A 21,036-nucleotide genomic window follows, 5' to 3' on the forward strand; every position below is an offset into this window, starting at 1 on the left:
ATACATTTGTATCTTACCAGTATTATTTCAGAGAATAAATCTTGTATTCCAGGTGTTGGAATAAAGGCCTGGTCATCTTCAGATGACATACCTGAAAAATAACAAATTTTTAGTTTTGACAATCAGGTGAGTACACGTTGAAGTTACCAGTAACTATAGGCCAAATGACAGTTTTAGGTTCTCTAAGACGCAATAAAGGATTCAAGGAAAGCTCAAGATAGGTACAATGAGGAAAACTCACATCAAAGAGGGACAATGAGTTGCTTATATTTGCCAATGAAACCTGCTCAAACACACTAGCACACAATGGCAATATTATCAGAACACTCCCACCTTCCAGGTTCTTCAATGGAGAGAGAGAGAGAGAGATATGATGGAAGTGCATGTTCAATGATCCCGTTTTGCAGCATCTTGAACAACAAATGTCTGTTGTGCATGACACAGACTATGATCAAAAAGACAGTACACGCCGAAACCGGTTTGGCTCAGTGGTAGAGCATCAGTCTGCGGACTGAAAGGTCCCAGGTTCGATTCCGGTCAAGGGCATGTACATTGGTTGCAGGCACATCCCCAGTAGGGGGTGTGCAAGAGGCAGCTGGTCGATGTTTCCTCTCTCATGGATGTTTCTACCTATCTCTCTCCCTTACTCTCTGTAAAATATCAATAAAATATATTAAAAAAAAGAAAAAAAAGAAAAAGAAAATAGACAGTACAGGGTGAGTGCCCAATAATGGCTACTACTAGAAATAAGTCAATTATTCAAGCACCACAAATACTATGGTACTGAAGATATACACTGAGTAGACAGATTATTATGATCTCTGAACACATAATAATCTGGCCACTCGGTATACATTTATATATATTAGAGGCCTGGTGCATAAATTCGTGCATGGGTGGGGTACGGCCAGCTGGCCAGGGAGAGGGGACATGGGCAGTTGGCCAGTGTGCCTGCTGGTCGAGGGGACAATTTGCACATTAGCTTTTTATTATATAAGAAGATATATATTGAATGGCCAGGCCATTATGCATTCAGAGATTATAATAAACTGGCCACTCAGTGTATATGATGCCTGAAAAGATACCGTGTGACTGAGAAGGAAACAAAGAACATTTCTAACAGGGAAATTAAGCAGACAACCGAACCAAGAATAGAGATCCTGAAAACAGTGATGACCAAAAGTAGAATTTGTTCCACAGATAGTTATTATTTGTTTCTTCCTATAGAAAGCATGTTCAAAAGTATGCTACTTTATAATTCAGGGTCTGAACAAAAGATATCAAGTCTAAAAACAAAACAGAAAAAGTGTACTATGAGGAAAACAAAATAAATATATTCAAAATGGCACTACAGCCGAAACCGGTTTGGCTCAGTGGTAGAGCCTCGGTCTGTGGATTGAAAGGTCCCAGGTTCGATTCTGGTCAAGGGCATGTACATTGGTTGTGGGCACATCCCTGGTAGGGGGTGTGCAAGAGGCAGCTGGTCGATGTTTCTCTTTCATCGACGTTTCTAGCTCTCTATTCCTCTCTCCTCCTCTCACTAAAAAATCAAACTGGCACTACAATAATAAAAATATATTATCTCAAAAATAATGGAAAATAAATATCTTAATGCTGGAAAGAAGGAAAAAAAGAAAACTATATAATATCACGAAAATATTATATAATCACAATAAAAATATAATGAGAAAGTATATTACAAAAATCACACCAAAGGGGGAAATTGAAAAACGTAATACTCAAATTAAAAAATAGAGTGGAATCATGAATGAAAGATATGATCAACTCAAAATAACAAAGAAGTTGCCTGCCAGTGGTGGCTCAGTAGTAGAGCTTCAATCTGTGAATTAGGACATCATGGTTTGGTTCCACATAAGACCAAAGGCATGGGTTAAAGGTTCGATTCCCCAACGTACAGGAAGGCAGTCAATCAATGATTCTATTTTTAAAAATATATATTTTATTGATCTTTTACAGAGAGGATGGGAGATAGAGAGTTAGAAACATCGACCAGTTGCCTCTTGCACACACCTTACTGGAGATGTGCCCTTGACCGGAATCGAACCTGGGACCTTTTAGTCCTCAGGCCAATGCTCAATCCACTGAGCAAAACCGGTTTCAGCCGGTCAATGATTTTATCTTCACTAATGTTGTTCTCTCTCTCTCCCTCTCTTTCCTTTCTAAAGTCAATAAAGATACATTTCAAAAAATAGTAATTAAATAATCAAAGAATTTGTACATAAATAATTAATATTTTTATTTATTAATATTTTGATCCAGAGAACCAGAGACGTGTGGAAATGTGAAGAGAATTTAAGAAACTCCTAAGATAATAACAAATAGACCACCAAGGTAACCCCATAGAGACAGAATAGTGGAAAGAAGGAGGTACCTGATATAAGAAATTAATCATTTAAGATCCTGACAATTGGCCTTTCTGCTGCTGAACGCCGCGGAGTGAGCATCGTTTGAATCCCCCCTGTTGCAGGCATCATGTCTAAGTCTGAGTCTCCCAAAGAGCCGGAGCAGCTGAGGAAGCTCTTTATCGGAGGTTTGAGCTTTGAAACAACCGATGAGAGTCTGAGGAGCCATTTTGAGCAATGGGGAACGCTCACAGACTGTGTGGTGATGAGAGATCTGAACACCAAGCACTCCAGAGGCTTTGAGTTCGTCACCTACGCCACTGTGGAGGAGGTGGATGCATCCATGAACACAAGGCCACACGAGGTGGACGGGAGAGTTGTGGAACCAAAGAGGCTGTGTCAAGAGAAGATTCTCAAAGACCTGGTGCCCACTTAACTGTGAAAAAGATTTTTGTCGGTGGTATTAAAGAAGACACTGAAGAACATCACTTAAGAGATTATTTTGAACAGTATGGGAAAATAGAAGTGATTGAAATCATGACTGACCAAGGCAGTGGCAAAAAGAGGGGCTTTGCTTTTGTAACCTTTGATGACCATGACTCTGTGGACAAGATTGTCATTCAGAAATACCATACTGTGAATGGCCACAACTGTGAAGTAAGGAAAGCCCTATCTAAGCAAGAGATGGCTAGTGCTTCGTCCAGCCAAAGAGGTCGAAGTGGTTCTGGAAACTTCGGAGGTGATCGTGGAGGAAACTTCAGTGGTCGAGGTGGCTTTGGTGGCAGCCGTGGTGGCGGTGGATATGGTGGCAGTGGGGATGGCTATAATGGATTTGGTAATGATGGAAGCAATTTTGGAGGTGGTGGAAGCTACAATGATTTTGGCAATTACAACAATCAATCTTCAAATTTTGGGCCCATGAAAGGAGGAAACTTTGGAGGCAGAAGCTCTGGCCCTTATGGTGGTGGAGGGCAATACTTTGCCAAACCACGAAACCAAGGTGGCTATGGCGGTTCCAGCAGCAGCAGTAGCTATGGCAGTGGCAGAAGGTTTTAATTACTGCCAGGAAACAAAGCTTAGCAGGAGAAGAGAGCCAGAGAAGTGACAGGGAAGCTACAGGTTACAACAGATTTGTGAACTCAGCCAAGCACAGTGGTGGCAGGGCCTTGCTGCTACAAAGAAGACATGTGTTAGACAATACTCATGTGAATGGGCAAAAAAACTCGAGGACTATACTTGTGACTAATTGTATAACAGGTTATTTTAGTTTCTGTTCTGTGGAAAGTGTAAAGCATTCCAACCAAGGGTTTTAATGTAGATTTTTTTTTTTTTTGCATCCATGCTGTTGATTGCTAAATGTAATAGTCTGATCATGACGCTGAATAAATGTGTCTTTAAAAAAAAAAAAAGATCCTGACAATTGGAGAAACATATACATGTAAGTCATCCTCACCCAGGGAAGCCAGGTTGCTGCAGTTCTCCAACATCACATCCAGGTACAACTTTCGCTGAGCTGGGTCCAGGCACTCCCACTCATCCTGAGACAAATCTATGGACACATCTCCGAAGGACAATGGTCCCTGAAAGAAAAGACACATTTACCAAGAGGAGTTCACAATGTCACCCAACATAGAAACAGTGTCAGTAGAAGAGGATTGGACATAGGGGGGTATCCTGAATCACCCAAAAAGACTACTTTGTCCCAGTAACCTTCCTTGATGTGATTGCAAACACTGACAAATGATGACATATGTCCACAAATCCAAGGTACAGATTTACCATTACAGCAAAATAAAATTAAGGCAAGATAAACTTTAAAATTAAGGTTTAGTGGATAGAATGTCAGACTGTGAACGTAGTCACAGATTCAATTTCAGAAAAGGGCACATACCTGGGTTATAGGCTGAATCCCCGGAGGGGGTGTGCAGGAGGCAGCCGAACAATAATTCTTTCTCATCATTGATCTTTTTCTCTCTCACTTATTCTCTAAAATCAATAAAAACATATTTAAAAATAAAATACAGGTATAGACACAGGCATATAGATTTATGCATGATATGTTTTCATCGTTTAGGGTCAGTGGTGTATTTTCAGCTGGAAATATTATGCTGGCTTGGAAGTACCCTGTTTCCCCGAAAATAAGACAGTGTCTTATATTAATTTTTGCTCCCAAAGATGCGCTAGATCTTATTTTCAGGGGATGTCTTATTTTTCCATGCGCTAGGTCTTATTTTCAGAGGATGTCTCATTTTCGGGGAAACACGTATATGGACTTCTTCCCGAATGTCAAGTAGACCACAACAAAATGAACTTCTGTAAAGACACAGATTCTGATCCAGGTTCTCAAAGGGGCCTGGGTTTTCACATGTATCACAAGCTCACTTTTCACCTGTGATGCCAATGTTTCCACATCATGTGGAAAGTAATTAAATAAAATACGTTTAAAAATATATATATATTTAAAAACAAAACAACAAAAACAGTGAAATATAGAAATTGCTGATGTTGCTGAAACCGGTTTGGCTCAGTGGTAGAGCATTGGTCTGCAGACTGAAAGGTCCCAGGTTCGATTCCGGTCAAGGGCATGTACATTGGTTGCGGGCACATCCGCCGGTTGGGGGTGTGCAGGAGGCAGCTGGTCGATGTTTCTCTCTCATCGACGTTTCTAGCTCTCTAGCTCTCTCCCTCTCTGTAAAAAAAATCAATAAAATATATTTTTTAAAAAAGAAGAAACTGCTGATATTGACAATCATAAGAAAAAAGGAAACAAAAACAACCTGAAAAGGCAAGAAAAACAGAAGTAGAGAAATATGGAGGAGAGGAAGGAGCCCCAGAAAGATGAAGGGCAGCTGAGAGGAAGAGAGGAAGAGGTGTACAGAAGTGGGACAAAAAGGTAGAGGCGCTTAAAATAGACTGGTTTAGAGGAGAACTGAGGGAGCAAGTGCAGGGACAGAAAAGGGATTTAGAATGACGGAACAGAGAGAGAAGCAGCACTGAGGCAGCCAGCTGTGACTATGAGGACATTCTGTAACAGCGGCAGCAGAGGAAACACAGACGTGGGAAAGGAAAGAGAAATGTATCAACAGATGGTCAAGAAAAAGCAAAATTAGCCTATGAGACAGGACACATCTTTTACCTGAGAAGCAGCCATTTGTTCCTGGTCCTGATGGGGTCTGGGTTGTTTTCTCAGGTAATAATACGTTGAGGAGTCGCAGACTATATCTTCAAAGGTATCAGCACAGCCCCTTTATCAGCTCACCTCACGCTCACAATCAGTAGGACCTGGAAATGAGGAAAAGAAAACCCCCACCCATCCTTTGTCACAAGAGAGAGTCAGGAACAATGAGCTCCTCCACGGAGACCACACTCTGAGGGGTTTTATTCTGTCTACATGTGTCTGTCCTCCCAAAGGCTTCCACAACCTCCTACAGCAGGGAGAGCATGTGCTGCTTGACTATAACCCTAAGCCCAACACGGCACCCCTTACCTCTGCTGAAAAAGCCTGCCCTGGGGCCCATGACGCGGCATCTTTAACCAGTTCCCTCCTGGGGCCTGCGAGGCTCCCCCAGAGCTGTTTTCAGTAGCGCTGGGTACCGATGTCACACCTGAGACCTCTGGGTAGTGGGAGGGGTTGAATCAGGAACTTGTGCACTTGAAAGTTTGCTAGGCATATATCCTTCCTCTTGTTCCAGGGAATTACAGAGAACAGACCTTCATGCTAAAGTCTTTGGGGAAAGTTAGCTATTGAAATATACTCATCAAATGACTTTCTCATGAACAGATGGGCTCTGGGAACCAATTTCCAATTCAATCCAGTCCATCCTTCTATATTTTCAGAGAATGAACAAGAGGGACTTAGGGTCACGATTCCTTTGTGGCTCATGGACACTAAATCAACAAATCACATAAAGGGAAGGAAAGAGGTGCTGAACATTAGACCGACTCACAGAACCAGCTTTTGAATGTTGAGATCATTGACATCCTTACCAAGTAAATGCTCAGATCACCTCGTATTACTAAGCACCAGTGGAAGTTCCCATGTACGATAAACAGCAGAAAGGATGCAGGGCTCAGAATCTGAACTACACACAATATATTCAAAGCCAAAAACAAGCCCTAGCTGGCTTGGCTCCGTGGCAGAGCACTGGCCTGTCCCAGGTTCGATTCCAGTCAAGGGCCCATGCCGAGTTGTGGGCTCGATCCCCAGGGGGGGACTTGTAGAAGGCAAGCTGACCCAAGATTCACTCTCATGCTTCTATCTCTCTCTCCCTCTTCCTTCCTCTCTGAAGTCAATAAAAAAATTAAGTTAAAATAAAATGAAACTAGGTTGTTTTTTTTAATGTAATGATTTCTAGGCTTAAAGCTGTAAAAAGGGAGAGACTGCCTTATATTAACAAAGAATGATAAGAGGTGCTTGTAAGATGTTACCAACGGTAATTTCAGAAATTAATGACTATTTACATGAATTAAGTATCAGAGATAGAAAATGAAAATCCCTGGGACAGAAAAAAAGATCCAGTGCTTCGACGAGACGGGTTTGGCTCAGTGGATAGAGCGTCTGCCTGCGGACTGAAAGGTCCCGGGTTCGATTCCGGTCAAGGGCATGAACCTTGGTTGTGGGCACATTCCCAGTAGGAGTGATGCAAAAGGCAGCTGATCGATGACTCTCTCTCATCAATGTTTCTAACTCTCTATCGCTCTCCCTTCCTCTCTGTAAGAAATCAATAAAATATATTAAAAAAAAAAAATCCAGTGCTTCTAATATCCCTTCATAAAACATCGGACTCGGTCATCTCTTGTCCCAGGTCACCTCCTTCTTGCATTCCCAGGAATGACAAGAGGCCCATCAGGAACATACTACTCTCTCCCTCTATGTGATTAAGGTTGTAAGTGGATCAAACAACTATAAAATATTCATAAGCTTTATATTGTAGATCTGTAATTCTTATTCAAATCTGTTTTAAAAATTAACTTGTTAAATTCAACAAGCCAATAAATCACACCTTAACCATCCACACCCCATCAGCTCACCACTCACCCAGATGCTCACCTGTAACTGCCCTCCCGCCAGCTTGGTCGCCCCTAACTGCCCTCCCCTACTGGTCTGGTCGCCCCTTACTTGTGGGCCTGTCAGCCCTAACTACTCTGCTACTTGCCTGATCCCCCTAACAGCCCACCCTTCCTGGCCTGATCCCCCTATCTAACCTCCCCTATCTGCCTGATCCCCATAACTACCCTCTTTTGCCGGCCTGATCCCCATAACTCTCCTCCCTGCTGGCCTGATCTCCCAAACTACTCTTCCCTGATGGCCTGGTTGACCCTAATAGCCCTCTCCTGCCAGGATAGTTGCCTCTAACTGCCCTGCTCTGCCAACCTGGTAGCCCCTAACTGCCCTCTGCTGCTGTCCTAGTCACCTCTAACACCTGTGCTTAGGCCCCCACCACCGAAGCTTTTTCGGGAAGGACATCAGGAAGATGTCCAGTCTATTTAGCATATTACACTTTTATTAGTATAGATAAACTGGCAATCGGACGTCCCATTTGCAATAATGGACCTCTGGCTCCTAACAGCTCACCTGCCTGTCAGCTCTAACCACTCTGCTTACCTGCCTGATCCTCCTAACTACCCTCCCCTACGCACCTGATCCCCCTAACTGCCCTCCTCTGCTTGCCTGACCCTCCTTACCCGCCTGCTTGCCCCAAACCACCTCTACCTCAGCCCCCGCCACTGTGGCTTTGCACGGAAGGACATCGAGATGGTTATATGAAAGATGTCCAGCCTAATTAGCATATTCCCCTTTTCTTAATATAGATAAATGAGCAATCAGACATCGATCTTGCAAATCGGGACTCCTGGCTCCTAAATTCAAACCTGCCTGCCTACCCTAACCATTCTGCCTGCCTGCGTGATCCCCCTAACTGCCCTCCCCTGCCAGCCTGGTCACCCCTAACTGCCTTCCCAGGTCTGCCTGATTGCCATAATTGCCCTTCCCAGCCAGCCTGATCCCTCTAATTCCCCTCCCCTCTGGCCTTGTCCACCTGTAACTGCCCTCACTTAACAGCCTGGTAACCCCTAACTGCCTTCCCTTGCCAGTCTGATCCCCCTAACTGCCCTCCTCTGCCAGCCTGGTCCCTCCTATCCGCCTCTGCCTCAGCCCCTGCCACAGAAAGACCTCCGGATGGTCTTCTGGAAGATGTCTGTTATAATTAGAGCATATTACCCCTTTATTAGTATAGATCCCAAAGTTTTATATACTGAAGATTTATAAGTGTGATTCAATCTGTATAACAAAAAAAATCACTTGTTAAATTAAATAGATAAAGCTATGCTTCACGGGGCATGCTCACTGGTTGTAATTGCACTTATGAACCAGGATGTTATGGTTAGATTCCTAGTCAGGGCATATGGCCAGGTTACAGGTTTGATTCCCAGTGAGGAGCCTGCTGGAGGCAGCCGATCAGTGACTGTATCTCCTCTTTGAGGTTTCTCTCTCGCTTCCCTCACCCTGGAAATCGGAAAGCAATAAAAATATACTTTAAAATTTTTATCTACATATACTTATTTGTGTGTGCCACAAAAATATATATATATCACAACTTAATCATAAACCTCCCATCAGCTCACCCCTCACCCAGATCAGGGTTCCCCTCCTCCCACTGCTATGTATTTCTGTCTATGGATCTGTCTCTGACTCCCTGTTCCCTTTATCTCCACTGCGGTCCTTTCCTGGGTCCCCCTCCCCTCCCTGCTCTCCCCTTTTCTCTCTGTCTGTCCATACACATGGACCACGAACCTCCTGAAGCCCATTTCCCTCCGGGGCTCTCTCTCCTGGTCTCTCTGCTCCATCTCCACACACGTCTGCGTCTTTCCCTCCCCGCGCCCGTGTCCCCGCTGCTGCCTGTTACAGTCTGTGCTGCTCCCCACAGCTGGCTGCCTCCGTGCTGCTCCCCCTCGGCTCCCCCATCCTCTGTGGACCCCTCTCCGCCCTCCCCCTCCCCCGGGTCTGTTTCTCCCTCCCTCTCCTGCCCCCCAGCCCGGCCCCCGCCCCGTCACCGCCTCACAAAGCCCTCCCTGGGGCAGGTCCCTCTTCCGGGGACACCGCGTTCTCCCCGAGCCCACCCCCTGGCACTGGCCCCCTGGCACTCAGAACTGATTAGTGGGGGGCCTGGGAAGGCGGGCGCAGACCCCCAGGCCGGGCCATCCGGGCTCTTTGGGCGGGAAGCGCCGGGCGGGGGAGGGCAAAGGGCGGGAACCACTGACCAGACCTCCTGCCCCGCGGGGGCCCCGGCGGCCCCGGGGACGGTTTTCCGCGGGAAAACCACGCGGCGGGCGGGCCCACAGCCACAGGCGGACAGACCGCGGGCCGGGCCTCAGTTTCCCCCAAAGGAACGCGGCGCCTCCACTGAGCAGCATCCCGGACGCGCACTCACCGCCGGGAGGGGCTCCGGGCGGGGCTCCCACACGGACTTCAGCGCCCGCAGCGCCCTCAGCCCGCCCTGCGGGGAGGGGGCCGGGGAGCAGCGGCTTTAAAGCGGACACCCCCTTCAAAAAAAACCGACATCTTCCCCTCCACAACGGCTTCTCTCTGCCAGGAGCTGCGCATGCGCCTCCCTGCGGGGGGCGGGGCCTGAGCGGAGCGGCTCCGCGGTGGGGGCGGGGCCAGGCCTGTGCGGGGACAGGAGGGGGCGGGGCGGAGCCAGGGGGCGGCCTGGGCCCCTCCCCTCCTCCCACAGGGACAGCCCTTCCTGGGGGAGTTCCCGTCATTGTTGGGGTTTGGCTGGTGGCGCGGCTGTGACAGGATTCACAAGGAGAGAAGAGACAGGAGCGGAGAGGGCGGGGATTTTTCTTCTTTAAAGGGAGGAGAGGGCCCGGTGCCCTCTGATGGCACAAGGCCCCCCACATAGGCGGGCTGTTCTTCTGTTAGGGTGCCAGCGAGTAAAGCCAGCTGTGGCAGAAGCATTAAGAGGGGAGGAGGAATCTGGAATTCACACAGAAGTTTCCAGATCCCAGAGGCTGTGCTCAGAGCTACTGGCTGGCCCGCCCTTCAGCTGCACATGCCCCAGGGAGGTGTCTTCCCCAGAGTGTTGTCCCTCCCACAAAGTCACACATTTGATTCTCAGTCAGCTCTGGTACCAGGGTGGAAGATTTGGTCTCCAGACTGCCCTGTGTGCCTGAGGGAGGCAAACAATTAATAGGTCTCTCTCATATCAATGTTTCTGTCTCTCTACCCACTATCCCTCCCATTCTAAGATCAATGGAAAATTCTTTAAATAAAGATTGTAAAGAAAGAGAAACTACATTTACTTTTTAGAATGTTATTGATTTCAGAGAGGAAGAGAATCATCAGTGAGTGTATCAATGTTCCACTGACTCCTACATGCCCCTATTGCGGATTGAAGGAGAAACCTGAGCATGTGCCCTGACTAGGAATCAAACTTGACCTTCTGGTTCATAGATCAATGTTCATCCAGTAAGCAACATAGGCTGCGCAAGGAAGATTACTTCTTATATAATGATAATCTATTTTGTTGCTCCCGTCTCTCCAATCCTCTATTTCTCGTTTTCTTTTTTCTATTTCTGAATGATTTGTCAAATATAGATAACCTGTGAAATATATACACTGAAGAGCACATTGGTACATATTTTTAGCTTAAGAATCATTAATTCTGGCCCTATCTGGTGTCACTCAGTGGATACAGCATTGTCTCATGGACTCATCCTGGCTCTGATTCTGGTGCCTACCTTGCAGGCTGGATTCCTGGCCAATGCAGTCATCTACTAATCAATCTCTCTCTCTCACACTGATGTTTCTGTGCATCTATCCCCCTTCCTTCCACTCTCTAAAAAAGCAATGGAAAAATAGTCTCAGGTGAATACTGAAAACAAAAATATTTATTAATTTTGTTCTCGCCAAGGAGTAACTTTGGCTGGTTGGAGTGACATCCCAATGTGCCAGGATGGTGGTTTTGAGACCAGATTGTTATAGGAATACCTAAAAGGCATTTTGGCATCCTACCTAGTGTGAATACAGTGATACTTTAAAAATCACAATCAATTGCATATTTGGGTAAAGTTTTTACATCCTTACAGTAACTTTAAGGCATAAATTCTTTTTTTTTTTTTGTATAGCAAAGGTGGAAATTTATTGAAGAACAAGTACAGACTCCCGAGTGGGGAGAGGGAAAGACTCTCAGAGTATAGACTTCCACTTTGGGGAGGGAGAAAGGGTCCCCAAGGCATAAATTCAAGAGTTTTATAAACTGTATATGTTAAACAGAAGTCCTACCTTCTATACTATAAATGTAGAATTTCTACCCAATTACAATCCCTGATAAGACTGGGACTATAGGTCCAACACTAGGATTTCCCACATTCTTGTTTTAAGGTTTCCCTCTAGAATAAATTCCAATGTGAGGAATAAGCAACATATGCTAATTAGACTTTAGGTCCTAAAGTTTAGGACATGGTCAACATTTGTATTGTTTCACCCTAGTATGAATTCAGATGTCGGGTAAGGTTTGCATACTGAGTAAGCTTTTTTACATTATTTATATGTCTTGAACTTCGATCCAGTAATAATCATTAGAGGTTGTATGACATTTAAATGATATACACTTTGACATATGTCTCAGAATTTGTAAGACTTTATCATTCTGAATGATAAAGTTTGGTTAAATCATTGCATAATAACTTTTTTTGTTGTTTCTCTTTAGAATGATTTGTAAAATGTTCAATAAATATCACCACAGGCTAAGGGCTAACTCACATTTTCTACAGTGTAAGCCTTGCCTCCACTATAAAATCTCTAGTGTTCAGTAAATTTAAAACTGTGGGTAAAGATTCCAGCCTAGCCAAAACCGGTTTGGCTGAATGCAGAGTGTCAGCCTGTGGACTGGAAGATCCCAGGCTCGATTCCAGTCAAGGGTATGTACATCGGTTGCGGGCACATCCCCAGTAGGTGATGTGCAGGAGGCAGTTGATCGATGTTTCTCTCTCATCAATGTTTCCAGCTCTCTATCCTTCTCCCTTTCTCTCTGTAAAAAAAAAATCAATAAAATGTACTATTTAAAATTAAAAAAAAAAAAAGGTTCTAGCCCATTTGCTACATTTGTATAGTCTCTGTTAGGAAGTCTCTAAGGTAGAGTCATATGTGAAAGGCTTTTAAGGTTTTTTACGTTTTTCACATTCTACAGCTTCTTTTAAGAATGAATTCTCTGATATTCAGTAAGTTCTCACTGCTGGTCAAGGATTTCCAACACTATATACCATCTGTATGGCTACTCTGCAGTATGAACTCTTTGTAGATTAGTAAAGTTTGAGAATCTACCAAATGACTAGTGACATTCTTTATATTTATAAGGTTTTTTTCTAGTATGAACTCTCTGATGTGTAGTAAGGCCTGGATTCGCCAAAGAATTTGGTACATTATGTACAGTTATAAAGCTTCTCTCCAGTATGAACTTGCCGATGCTTGTTAAGGTTTGAGGATTTGCCAAAGGATTTACCACATTCTGTACATTTATAAGGCCTCTCTCCAGTATGAACTCTCTCATGCTTACTAAGTCCTGATGAGCGGCCAAAGGCTTTGCCACATTCTCCACATTTGTAAGGCTTCTCTCCAGTATGAACTCTCTGATGTACCGTAAGGATTGAGGAACTGCTATAGAACTTGCCACATTCTTTACATTTATAAGGCTTCTCTCCCGTGTGAACTCTCTGATGATCAGCAAGGATTGAGGACCTACCAAAGGCTTTGCCACATTCTCTACATTTGTAAGGCTTCTCTCCTGTATGAATTCTCTGATGTCGATTAAGATTCGAGGACTCACTGAACACTTTACCACATTCTGTACATTTATAAGGCTTCTCTCCAGTGTGAACTCTCTGATGATATGCATGCCTTGAGGGTAAGCCAAAAGATTTGCCACATTCTCTACATTTATAAGGCTTCTCTCCAGTATGAACTCTCTGATGCTTTATAAGTTCTGAGGAACGGCCAAAGCATTTGTCACATTCTGTACATTTATAAGGGTTCTCTCTAGTATGAACTCTGTGATGCTTTATAAGTCCCGAGGAACTGCCAAAGGATTTGTCACATTTTGTACATTTATAGGGCTTCTGTCTAGTATGAACTTTCTGATGGATTGTAAGGTTTGAGCATCTACCAAAGGTTTTGCCACATTCTCCACATTTGTACGGCTTCTCTCCTGTGTGAACTCTCTGATGCATTTTAAGGTATGAAGATCTGCCAAAGGCTTTTCCACATTCTCCACATTTGTAAGGCATCTCTCCAGTATACATTCTTTGATTTAGAGAATAATCTGAAGGCCAATGAGATGTTTTATCAAAATCTTTACACGTATAAGGTTTTTCTTGATTACATATTTTTTGCAGTCTATTTACATTGGATAGTTGACTGAAGCCTCTCCCACACAAATTCCATTTATAAGCCTCCTCTCGGGTATGAATATTTTGTTTGGTGTAATTTAATGATTGCTGAAAAGACTGGACACATTTATTTCCTTTGTGTGTCTTCTTCACAATAGGTATAACCTGACATATATTGTGACTGGACATTTTTTGGTCAAAGACTTTTCCACTTTTGTAATGGTTCTCTGCAAGCTCGCTTGTATGATGATTAAGATATGACTCTTGCTTAAAGTTTTCCAGATGTTCATTCCATTGATAACTTCCGTCTCCAAAACCTATACTCTGCTAATGGGAGATAGAAATTCCTTTATAGTGACAGTTATAAATTCATTAAACATGCACACTTGTTCCATCAGATCAACTTTGTGATAATCATTAAACCAAGATGGTTGTATAAAAAAAAGCTCTACTAATTTATTAAAATTATTGTCAAGAAATAAATACAAAACATTAATAGTCAGAGGAAGAATATTAAATCCTTGTTTAAAAGATTGCCAAATTGCCTGGCTAGCATGGCTCAGTGGTTGAGCTTCGACATATGAACAAGTATGTGATGGTTCCTTCTTGGTCATGCCACCTGCCCCGGTTGTAGGACTAGAGCATGGTGGGAGGCATGCAGGGGGAAGCAAATGAAAAATTCTCTCTCATCATTGATATTTTTGGCAATCTCATCCTCTTCCTAACTCTGTGAAATCAACAAAAATGTTTGTTTGTTTTTTAAATCATAAACTAATGCCAAATTGAGCACAGGTTAATTTTATTGGTACAGTATAAATATGTACATTTTAGAAATGATTGCATGAAAATTTAATCCCACTCTACCTTTTAAACAATTCAAATGATTTTTTACACTACTGACTATGTGAATTCCTAGTTTATCCAGACTTCCTTTTAAAGAATTCATAGCTTTAAGAAGTTGTTTTCGACTTTCATGTGCAGAAACACACTGACCTGCCAATATCATTGACTTTAAACTGGGAGGTTTCCCAACTGCATAATACACTTTATCTCTTTAGGTAAAAAGTATTTTATTCTGATAACTGTTCCAGATTAGTTCTGTTTATAATAATATTCTATCTTCTTGTCACACTTCCCCAAATCCCACGACTTTCATTAAGTGTACATTATCAAATCAACATCTTTTATGTCTTACCAGTATTATTTCAGAGAATAAATTTGGTATTCCAGTATTTGGCATAAAGGCCTGGTAATCTTCAGATGACATAGCTGAAAGAAAACAATTCAGTTTTGACAGTCAGGTGAGTGCACTTTGAAGTTATCAGCAACTATAAGCCAAATGACAGTTTTCAGTACTGCAAGAGACAGTGAAAGTATTCAAGGAAACCTCAAGATAGGTACAATGAGGAAAAATCAGGCCAGCATTGGAGCAGTTAGGTGTTAATCAGGCCATGAGGGGAGCGGTTAGGGGGTGATCAGGCTGGCAGGCAGAAATGGTTAGGGGCAATCGGGCAGGCAGGCAAGCTGTTAGGAACAAGCAGTCCTGGATTGTGAGAGGAATGTCTGACTGCCAGAAGTCAGACATTCCCAGAGGGCTCCCAGATTGAAGAGAGTGCAGGTTGGGCTGAGGGACAACTCCTCAGTGCACAAATTTCGTGGACTGTGCCTCTAGTAAGGAAGTCATACATCCAGCTATGAAAAGACATGATAGAAGCCTAGATACATAGAACTACATGAAAGAATCCAATGTGTCTACACAGATAGCACCGTTGTTTAGAGGATCAGACTGATATACCAAATTCGAAGGTTTCATCTCAGGTCAGGGCATGTACAAAAAAATCAATTAATACCCAGCTATCCAACTCTCCCTACCTCCCTGAAATCAAGATCTTTAAAAAAATTTTAAAAAAGAAAAGAAAATGGAGTGTGAATTTTGATAAGATCCTTTCCCATTTCCAATCCAGGTTGTTCTATGACCTAAGACATGGAAGAATCTTAGAATATTCTAGAAAATTATTTTTTAAAGTATTATTTTCTGATGGGACTTTTAAGTCCCAAAGACAATATGTAAAGTGTGCAAACACTGAGTTCCTCATTTGCATAAATCACAAAGCCTTTCTTTCCTACCCACAATTTCTTCGTCCATAAAAATATATAAATTTTTTTTATTGCTTTCAGAGAGGAAGGGAGAGGGAAAAAGAGATAGAAACATCAGTGATGAGACAGAATCATTGATGCATTGCCTCCGGCACACCCCCTACAGGGAAGCAAGATAGCAACCCAGGCATTGGTCCATAACCAGAATCTAACCTAGGACCTTTTACTCCACAGACCACTGAGCCTATCTACTGGTCCAAACCAGCTAGGGCCCAATTTGTTCCTCTAGAGCAAGTATCTAACACAAAGAGAAGAAACCCTTTAGAGATGTTAAAATAAAGGAAATTAAACCCTGCGGGTGGAGTTGAAACTCCGAAGGAGTCATCCTCACCCAGAAAGGCCAGGTTGCTGTAGTTCTCCAGCATCACATCCAGGTACAACTTCTGCTGAGCTGGGTCCAGGCATTCCCACTCTTCCTGAGAGAAATCTATAGCCACATCCCCGAAGGTCAACAGTCCCTGAAAGAAAACACACATTTACCAAGAAGTCACCAGAAGAGTTCACAACATCACCCAACACAAAAACAGTGTTAGGAGATAAGGTTTGTACCTATAAGAGTATTCCTAAATCACCAAATAAGATCCCTTTGCCCCAGTAACCTTCTCTGATGTGTTTTCTAACACTAACAATTGAGGTTGACATATGTCCACACATTCACAACACAGATTTCACTTTACAGGAGAAAAAAAAAAACTTTAAAATTACGGCAGGACCATAGTCAGTTTTGCTCAGTAAATAAGAGTGTCGCCTGCAAACTGAAGAGTCGCAAGTTCAATTCCAATCAAGGACACATGCCTAGGTTGTGGGCTCCATCCACAATAGAGTGTACAGAAGGGAGCCGATCAATGATTCTCTCTCATTATTGATATTTCTATCTTTATCTACCTTTCTGAAATCAATAAAAATATACTGAAAAAATAAACAAAATGAAATAAAATTAAGGCATGGATAAAGACATATGGATTTCTGAGTGCTGTATCTGCATCATTCAGGGTCAGTGGAGTATATTTCTCAGATGGAAATATCATGCTAGATTGGAGTATATGACTTCTTCTCGTGTGAAGCAGATCACAACAAAATGAAATTCTGTAAAGGCATAGATTCTGATTCTGTTTCTGAGATGGGGCCTGTGTTTCCACATGTGTAACTAGCTAACTTTTGATTTGTGATGCCAATGTTTCTGCATCACATCCCATACTTGTGAATACTCAGGAATAGAAAACACAAGAAATAATTCATATAAAACTTTGAACTGAACGTTAATGGCATTTTGTTAATGGAATTCAGTTCTCCTGCAATTTAACACATAGAAACCACAATCCGCATTGAAATTTACTATAAATAAACTTAGAACAAGATTATTCTACCTAGTCCAGCTGTTGTGGCCCAGTAATTGAGGGCTGACCCATGGACAAAGAAATGACTGGTTTGATATCTGTTCTGGACTTGCGACCAAACTGCAGGCTCAATCCCGTGTAGGGTGTGCAGGAGTTAGTCAATCCATGATTTTGTTTCATTATTGACATTTCTATCTCTCTCTACCTCTCCCTTCCTCTCTGTAATCCATAAACAAATACTTGAGGGGGGGGGGAAAGAAAAAATAGCTGCAATAACATTTATAGTTTCGGTACAGAGATACACATTTTACAACTATGAAATCAAGATGGTTTCGTGATTCTGTAAATCTGCATGAGTGTATTTGTGTATGATCCCTTTGTGTTGTATAAACACAATAAGGAGAGAAACATAAGGATACAAAACAAGTTAGACTTATTGTTTCTTTTGTGTGGTTGTAAATTCTCACCTTGGGAGAATTTCCCCCCACTGACTTTTGGAGAGTGTATATCAAGGAGGTAGAGGAACAAAAGGATAAAGGGGAAGAGAGGAAAAGGGGAGGGGGAGAGAAAGAGAGAGAGACTCACGGATTGGCTGTCTATACTTGCCCTGGGACCAGCATGAAAACCCTCCATCACTGATCCACACCACCCTCGGGGAATTAATTATTCCTGTTAGTACATTTGTTTTAAAAATTTTATGTACAGTAGAGAGCTACATTGTAGAAATTTAATGAAACTGAAGACACATTAGCCGGGACCGGTTTGGCTCAATGGATATAGCGCCGGCTTGGGGACTGAAGGGTCCCTGGTTCGATTCCGGTCAAGGGCATGTACCTTGGTTGCTGGCATATCCCCGGTAGGGGGTGTGCAAGAGGCAGCTGATCGATGACTCTCTCATCGATGTTTCTAACTCTCTATCTCTCTCCCTTCCTCTCTGTATAAAATCAATAAAAATATATTTTAAAAAAGAAAAAAAAAAGAAAAAAGAAACTGAAGACACATTAATAATATTACTTTGGGGAACTTTCTAAGTAATCATGTAGGGCAGTGGTTGGCAAACCGCAGCTGGTGAGCCACATGCAACTCTTTGGCCCCTTGAGTGTGGCTCTTCCACAAAATACTACAGTCTGGGCGAGTCTATTTTAAAGAAGGGCTATTAGAAGTTTAACTTTAAAAAATTTGGCTCTCAAAATAAATTTTAATCATTGTACTGCTGATATTTGGCTCTGTTGACTTATGAGTTTGCTGACCACTGATGTAGGGTATATCTGTGATTGTGATTAGAGAATATAATGAAATTTTAAAGAATCAAGTCTTATTTGTTTAAAAAATCCTATGCAAAAGCCAATTACCAGTAAAAGAAAAGTAAGTCCTTTTCAAAAGCAAATGCAAACTAAGAAGAGGGACAAACTGAGAAAGGGAGACTATTAACTCTATACTGAGGGGAGCACTTATGCCACCTGAATATCAGGTAGACTGAGACAATGGCCATCAGGTGACTGAGGCACACACTCGGAAGGTCACGTCACCATTGCCATGACATTACTGCCAAAAATACCTCAATAAAGAAATAATTATGTGGAAATTATCACAAATAAACATTAATTTTTGCAAGTATCAGTCCAGGGGTACCTTTCGTGTTCTGTAAGCTAACAATACATTTAACTACCAAGTCTTTGTACTAATCTAGTGAGCAAGTGTCTTCTATTTTCTATTTATTCTTCTTTCACAACTTGCTGAGCAATTCTGAGCAGTAAAGTGTACATTTTCTAACCCCTGATCAAAAGCTGATGCTGCAGCCTCTTGAACCTAAAACCTACATTTCTTTTCTTCAATATACTAGAGCCTCAGAACCCATCCTAATACTAGGTATGTCAAACATGTGTCACAAAAGGGATGTTCTGAAAAGTTGCAAGTCATTAAAAAGTAGGAATGCTTCCTGACCTTATGGAGACTGCATAAAATGAAGGCAGAGAAAGCTCTGGGAAAAAGGAGAGAATTATTACCCGTGATGCTCAGAAGTAGAGCTTTGACCTCTGAACCAGGAGGGCAGAGTTCCATTCCTGGTCAGGTCACACTCCAGGATTCACACTGGGTACCCAATGGGGGGAATGCAGTAGGCAGCTGATCAATGCTTCTCTCTGCTCACTGATGTTTCTATCTGTCTCTCTTCTCCTTTCCATTTTGAACTCAATAAACACAAGTTAAAAAAGAGACAGAGAAATATAGAAACTGCTGACAATGACTATCGAAAGAAAATAGAAAACAAAACTACCGGGTTTGTCTCAGTGGGTAGAGCATCAGCCTGTGGATTGAAGGGTCCCAGGTTCAATTCTGGTCAAGAACACATGCCTGGGTTGTGAACTAGATCTCCAGTGGGGTTGTAAAGGAGGCAGCCTAACAATGACACTCTCTCATCATTGATGTTTTTTTCTTTCTGTCTATCTCTTCCTTCCTCTCTGAAGTCAACAAAAATAAAAAATATAAAAAAGAAGAAAACAGGAAATAAGGAAAGGAAAACAACTTGGAAATACAGGACCATTAAAAGTACAGAAATATGGAGGAGACATAGAGGCCCAGAGAGATGAAGGAGACTGAGAGGGAAAGTGGCCCTAGTGAACAGAAATGGGGGAGACACTTTAGAGAGACTGGTTTGAGGAAAATAATTGGGGGAGTGCAGGGACAGAAAGGGGGATTTAGGGATGACAGAGCAGAGGGAGAAGCAGCACAGAGTCAGCCAGCTCTGGGTAACAGGACAGACTGTAACAGGCAGCAGAGAGGACAGGGGACACAGGTTTGTGAAGGGAAAAATAAATATATCAACAGATGTTCAAGGAAAAGCAAATAGCCTCTTATTCAAGACACATCTTTTACCTGAGAAGCAGCCATTGGTCCTGGTCCTGATGGGGTCTGGATTGTTTCCTCAGGTGACAGTATGTTGAGGAGTCACAGAATGTGCCTTCAAAGGTGACCACACAGCCTGTTAATCAGCTCACCTCACACTCACAGTCAGAAGGACGTGGAAATGGAAAAAGGCCAAGTTCTCTTATCCTTGATCACAGGAGCGAGTCAGGAACAATGAGCTCCCACATGGAGACCACACTGTGAGGTGTTTTCATCTGTCTTCATGTGGTTGTCCTTCCAAAACTTCTACAAACTCCTACAGCAATGAGAACATGTACTGCTCTGAACTCCCAAACCCAATGGCATACCCCTTAGCTTCTTTTAATATGCCTGCCCTGGGGCCCATGACAGGGAATCTTTGGGTAGTTCCCTCCTGGGGCCTGCAAGGGACTCCCAGAGCTGTTGTCAGTAGCACTGGGTACAAACATCAGACCCAGAACACCTGAGACTTCTGGGTAGTCGGGATTGGAGTTTTCAACACAACCTTGTACATGTGCAGGTTTTCAAGAAAGAATTACCCCTCCCTTTATTTATTTATTTGTGTGTTTATTTTAGTTTTAAACAATGAAGTTATTTTTTTAATAATAAATCTTTCCCCCTTTTCTCTCTGTCCCTACACCTGGACCATGAAACTCCTGAAACCTATTTCCCTTCTGGTGCTCTCTCTCCTGGTCTCTCTGCTCCCATCTCCACACACGTCTGCGTCTTTCCCTCCCCGCGCCCGTGTCCCCGCTGCTGCCTGTTACATTCTGTGCTGCTCCCCACAGCTGGCTGCCTCCGTGCTGCTCCCCCTCTGCTCCCCCATCCTCTGGGGACCCCTCTCCGCCCCCCTCCTCCCCCGGGTCTGTCTCTCCCTCCCTCTCCTGCCCCCCAGCCCGGCCCCCGCC

At 43.1% G+C, this 21,036-nt stretch overlaps 3 protein-coding genes and 1 pseudogene across 4 annotated transcripts in view; 1 reads left to right on the forward strand and 3 right to left on the reverse strand.

Moving 5' to 3' along the window:
• Positions 1 to 9,910, reverse strand: part of LOC118710240 (zinc finger protein 420) — a 241,764-nt gene extending 231,854 nt beyond the window's left edge. The window contains exons 1-2 of the mRNA XM_045575959.1: positions 9,794 to 9,910; positions 5,500 to 5,645 (exon numbers count right to left, since the gene is read on the reverse strand). Of these exons, the coding sequence (XP_045431915.1) occupies positions 5,500 to 5,514 (15 nt within the window). The 5' untranslated portion in view covers positions 5,515 to 5,645; positions 9,794 to 9,910. The remainder of the gene's footprint in view (positions 1 to 5,499; positions 5,646 to 9,793) is intronic.
• LOC123651699 (zinc finger protein 320-like) overlaps positions 1 to 20,263 on the reverse strand; it is a 124,209-nt gene extending 103,946 nt beyond the window's left edge. Inside the window, exons 1-3 of the mRNA XM_045576005.1 lie at positions 20,120 to 20,263; positions 16,240 to 16,366; positions 18 to 91 (exon numbers count right to left, since the gene is read on the reverse strand). Of these exons, the coding sequence (XP_045431961.1) occupies positions 18 to 91; positions 16,240 to 16,366; positions 20,120 to 20,134 (216 nt within the window). The 5' untranslated portion in view covers positions 20,135 to 20,263. The remainder of the gene's footprint in view (positions 1 to 17; positions 92 to 16,239; positions 16,367 to 20,119) is intronic.
• On the forward strand, positions 2,426 to 3,437 carry LOC118710239 (annotated as a pseudogene). The gene has a single exon (XR_004985339.2). The product of XR_004985339.2 is annotated as a heterogeneous nuclear ribonucleoprotein A1-like (transcript).
• LOC118710228 (zinc finger protein 501-like) overlaps positions 11,234 to 21,036 on the reverse strand; it is a 32,369-nt gene continuing 22,566 nt past the window's right edge. Inside the window, exons 6-7 of the mRNA XM_045575994.1 lie at positions 14,947 to 15,020; positions 11,234 to 14,078 (exon numbers count right to left, since the gene is read on the reverse strand). Of these exons, the coding sequence (XP_045431950.1) occupies positions 12,789 to 14,078; positions 14,947 to 15,020 (1,364 nt within the window). The 3' untranslated portion in view covers positions 11,234 to 12,788. The remainder of the gene's footprint in view (positions 14,079 to 14,946; positions 15,021 to 21,036) is intronic.

Source organism: Pipistrellus kuhlii, unplaced genomic scaffold (assembly GCF_014108245.1).
Source record: "Pipistrellus kuhlii isolate mPipKuh1 unplaced genomic scaffold, mPipKuh1.p scaffold_m20_p_71, whole genome shotgun sequence".
NCBI lineage: Eukaryota > Metazoa > Chordata > Mammalia > Chiroptera > Vespertilionidae > Pipistrellus > Pipistrellus kuhlii.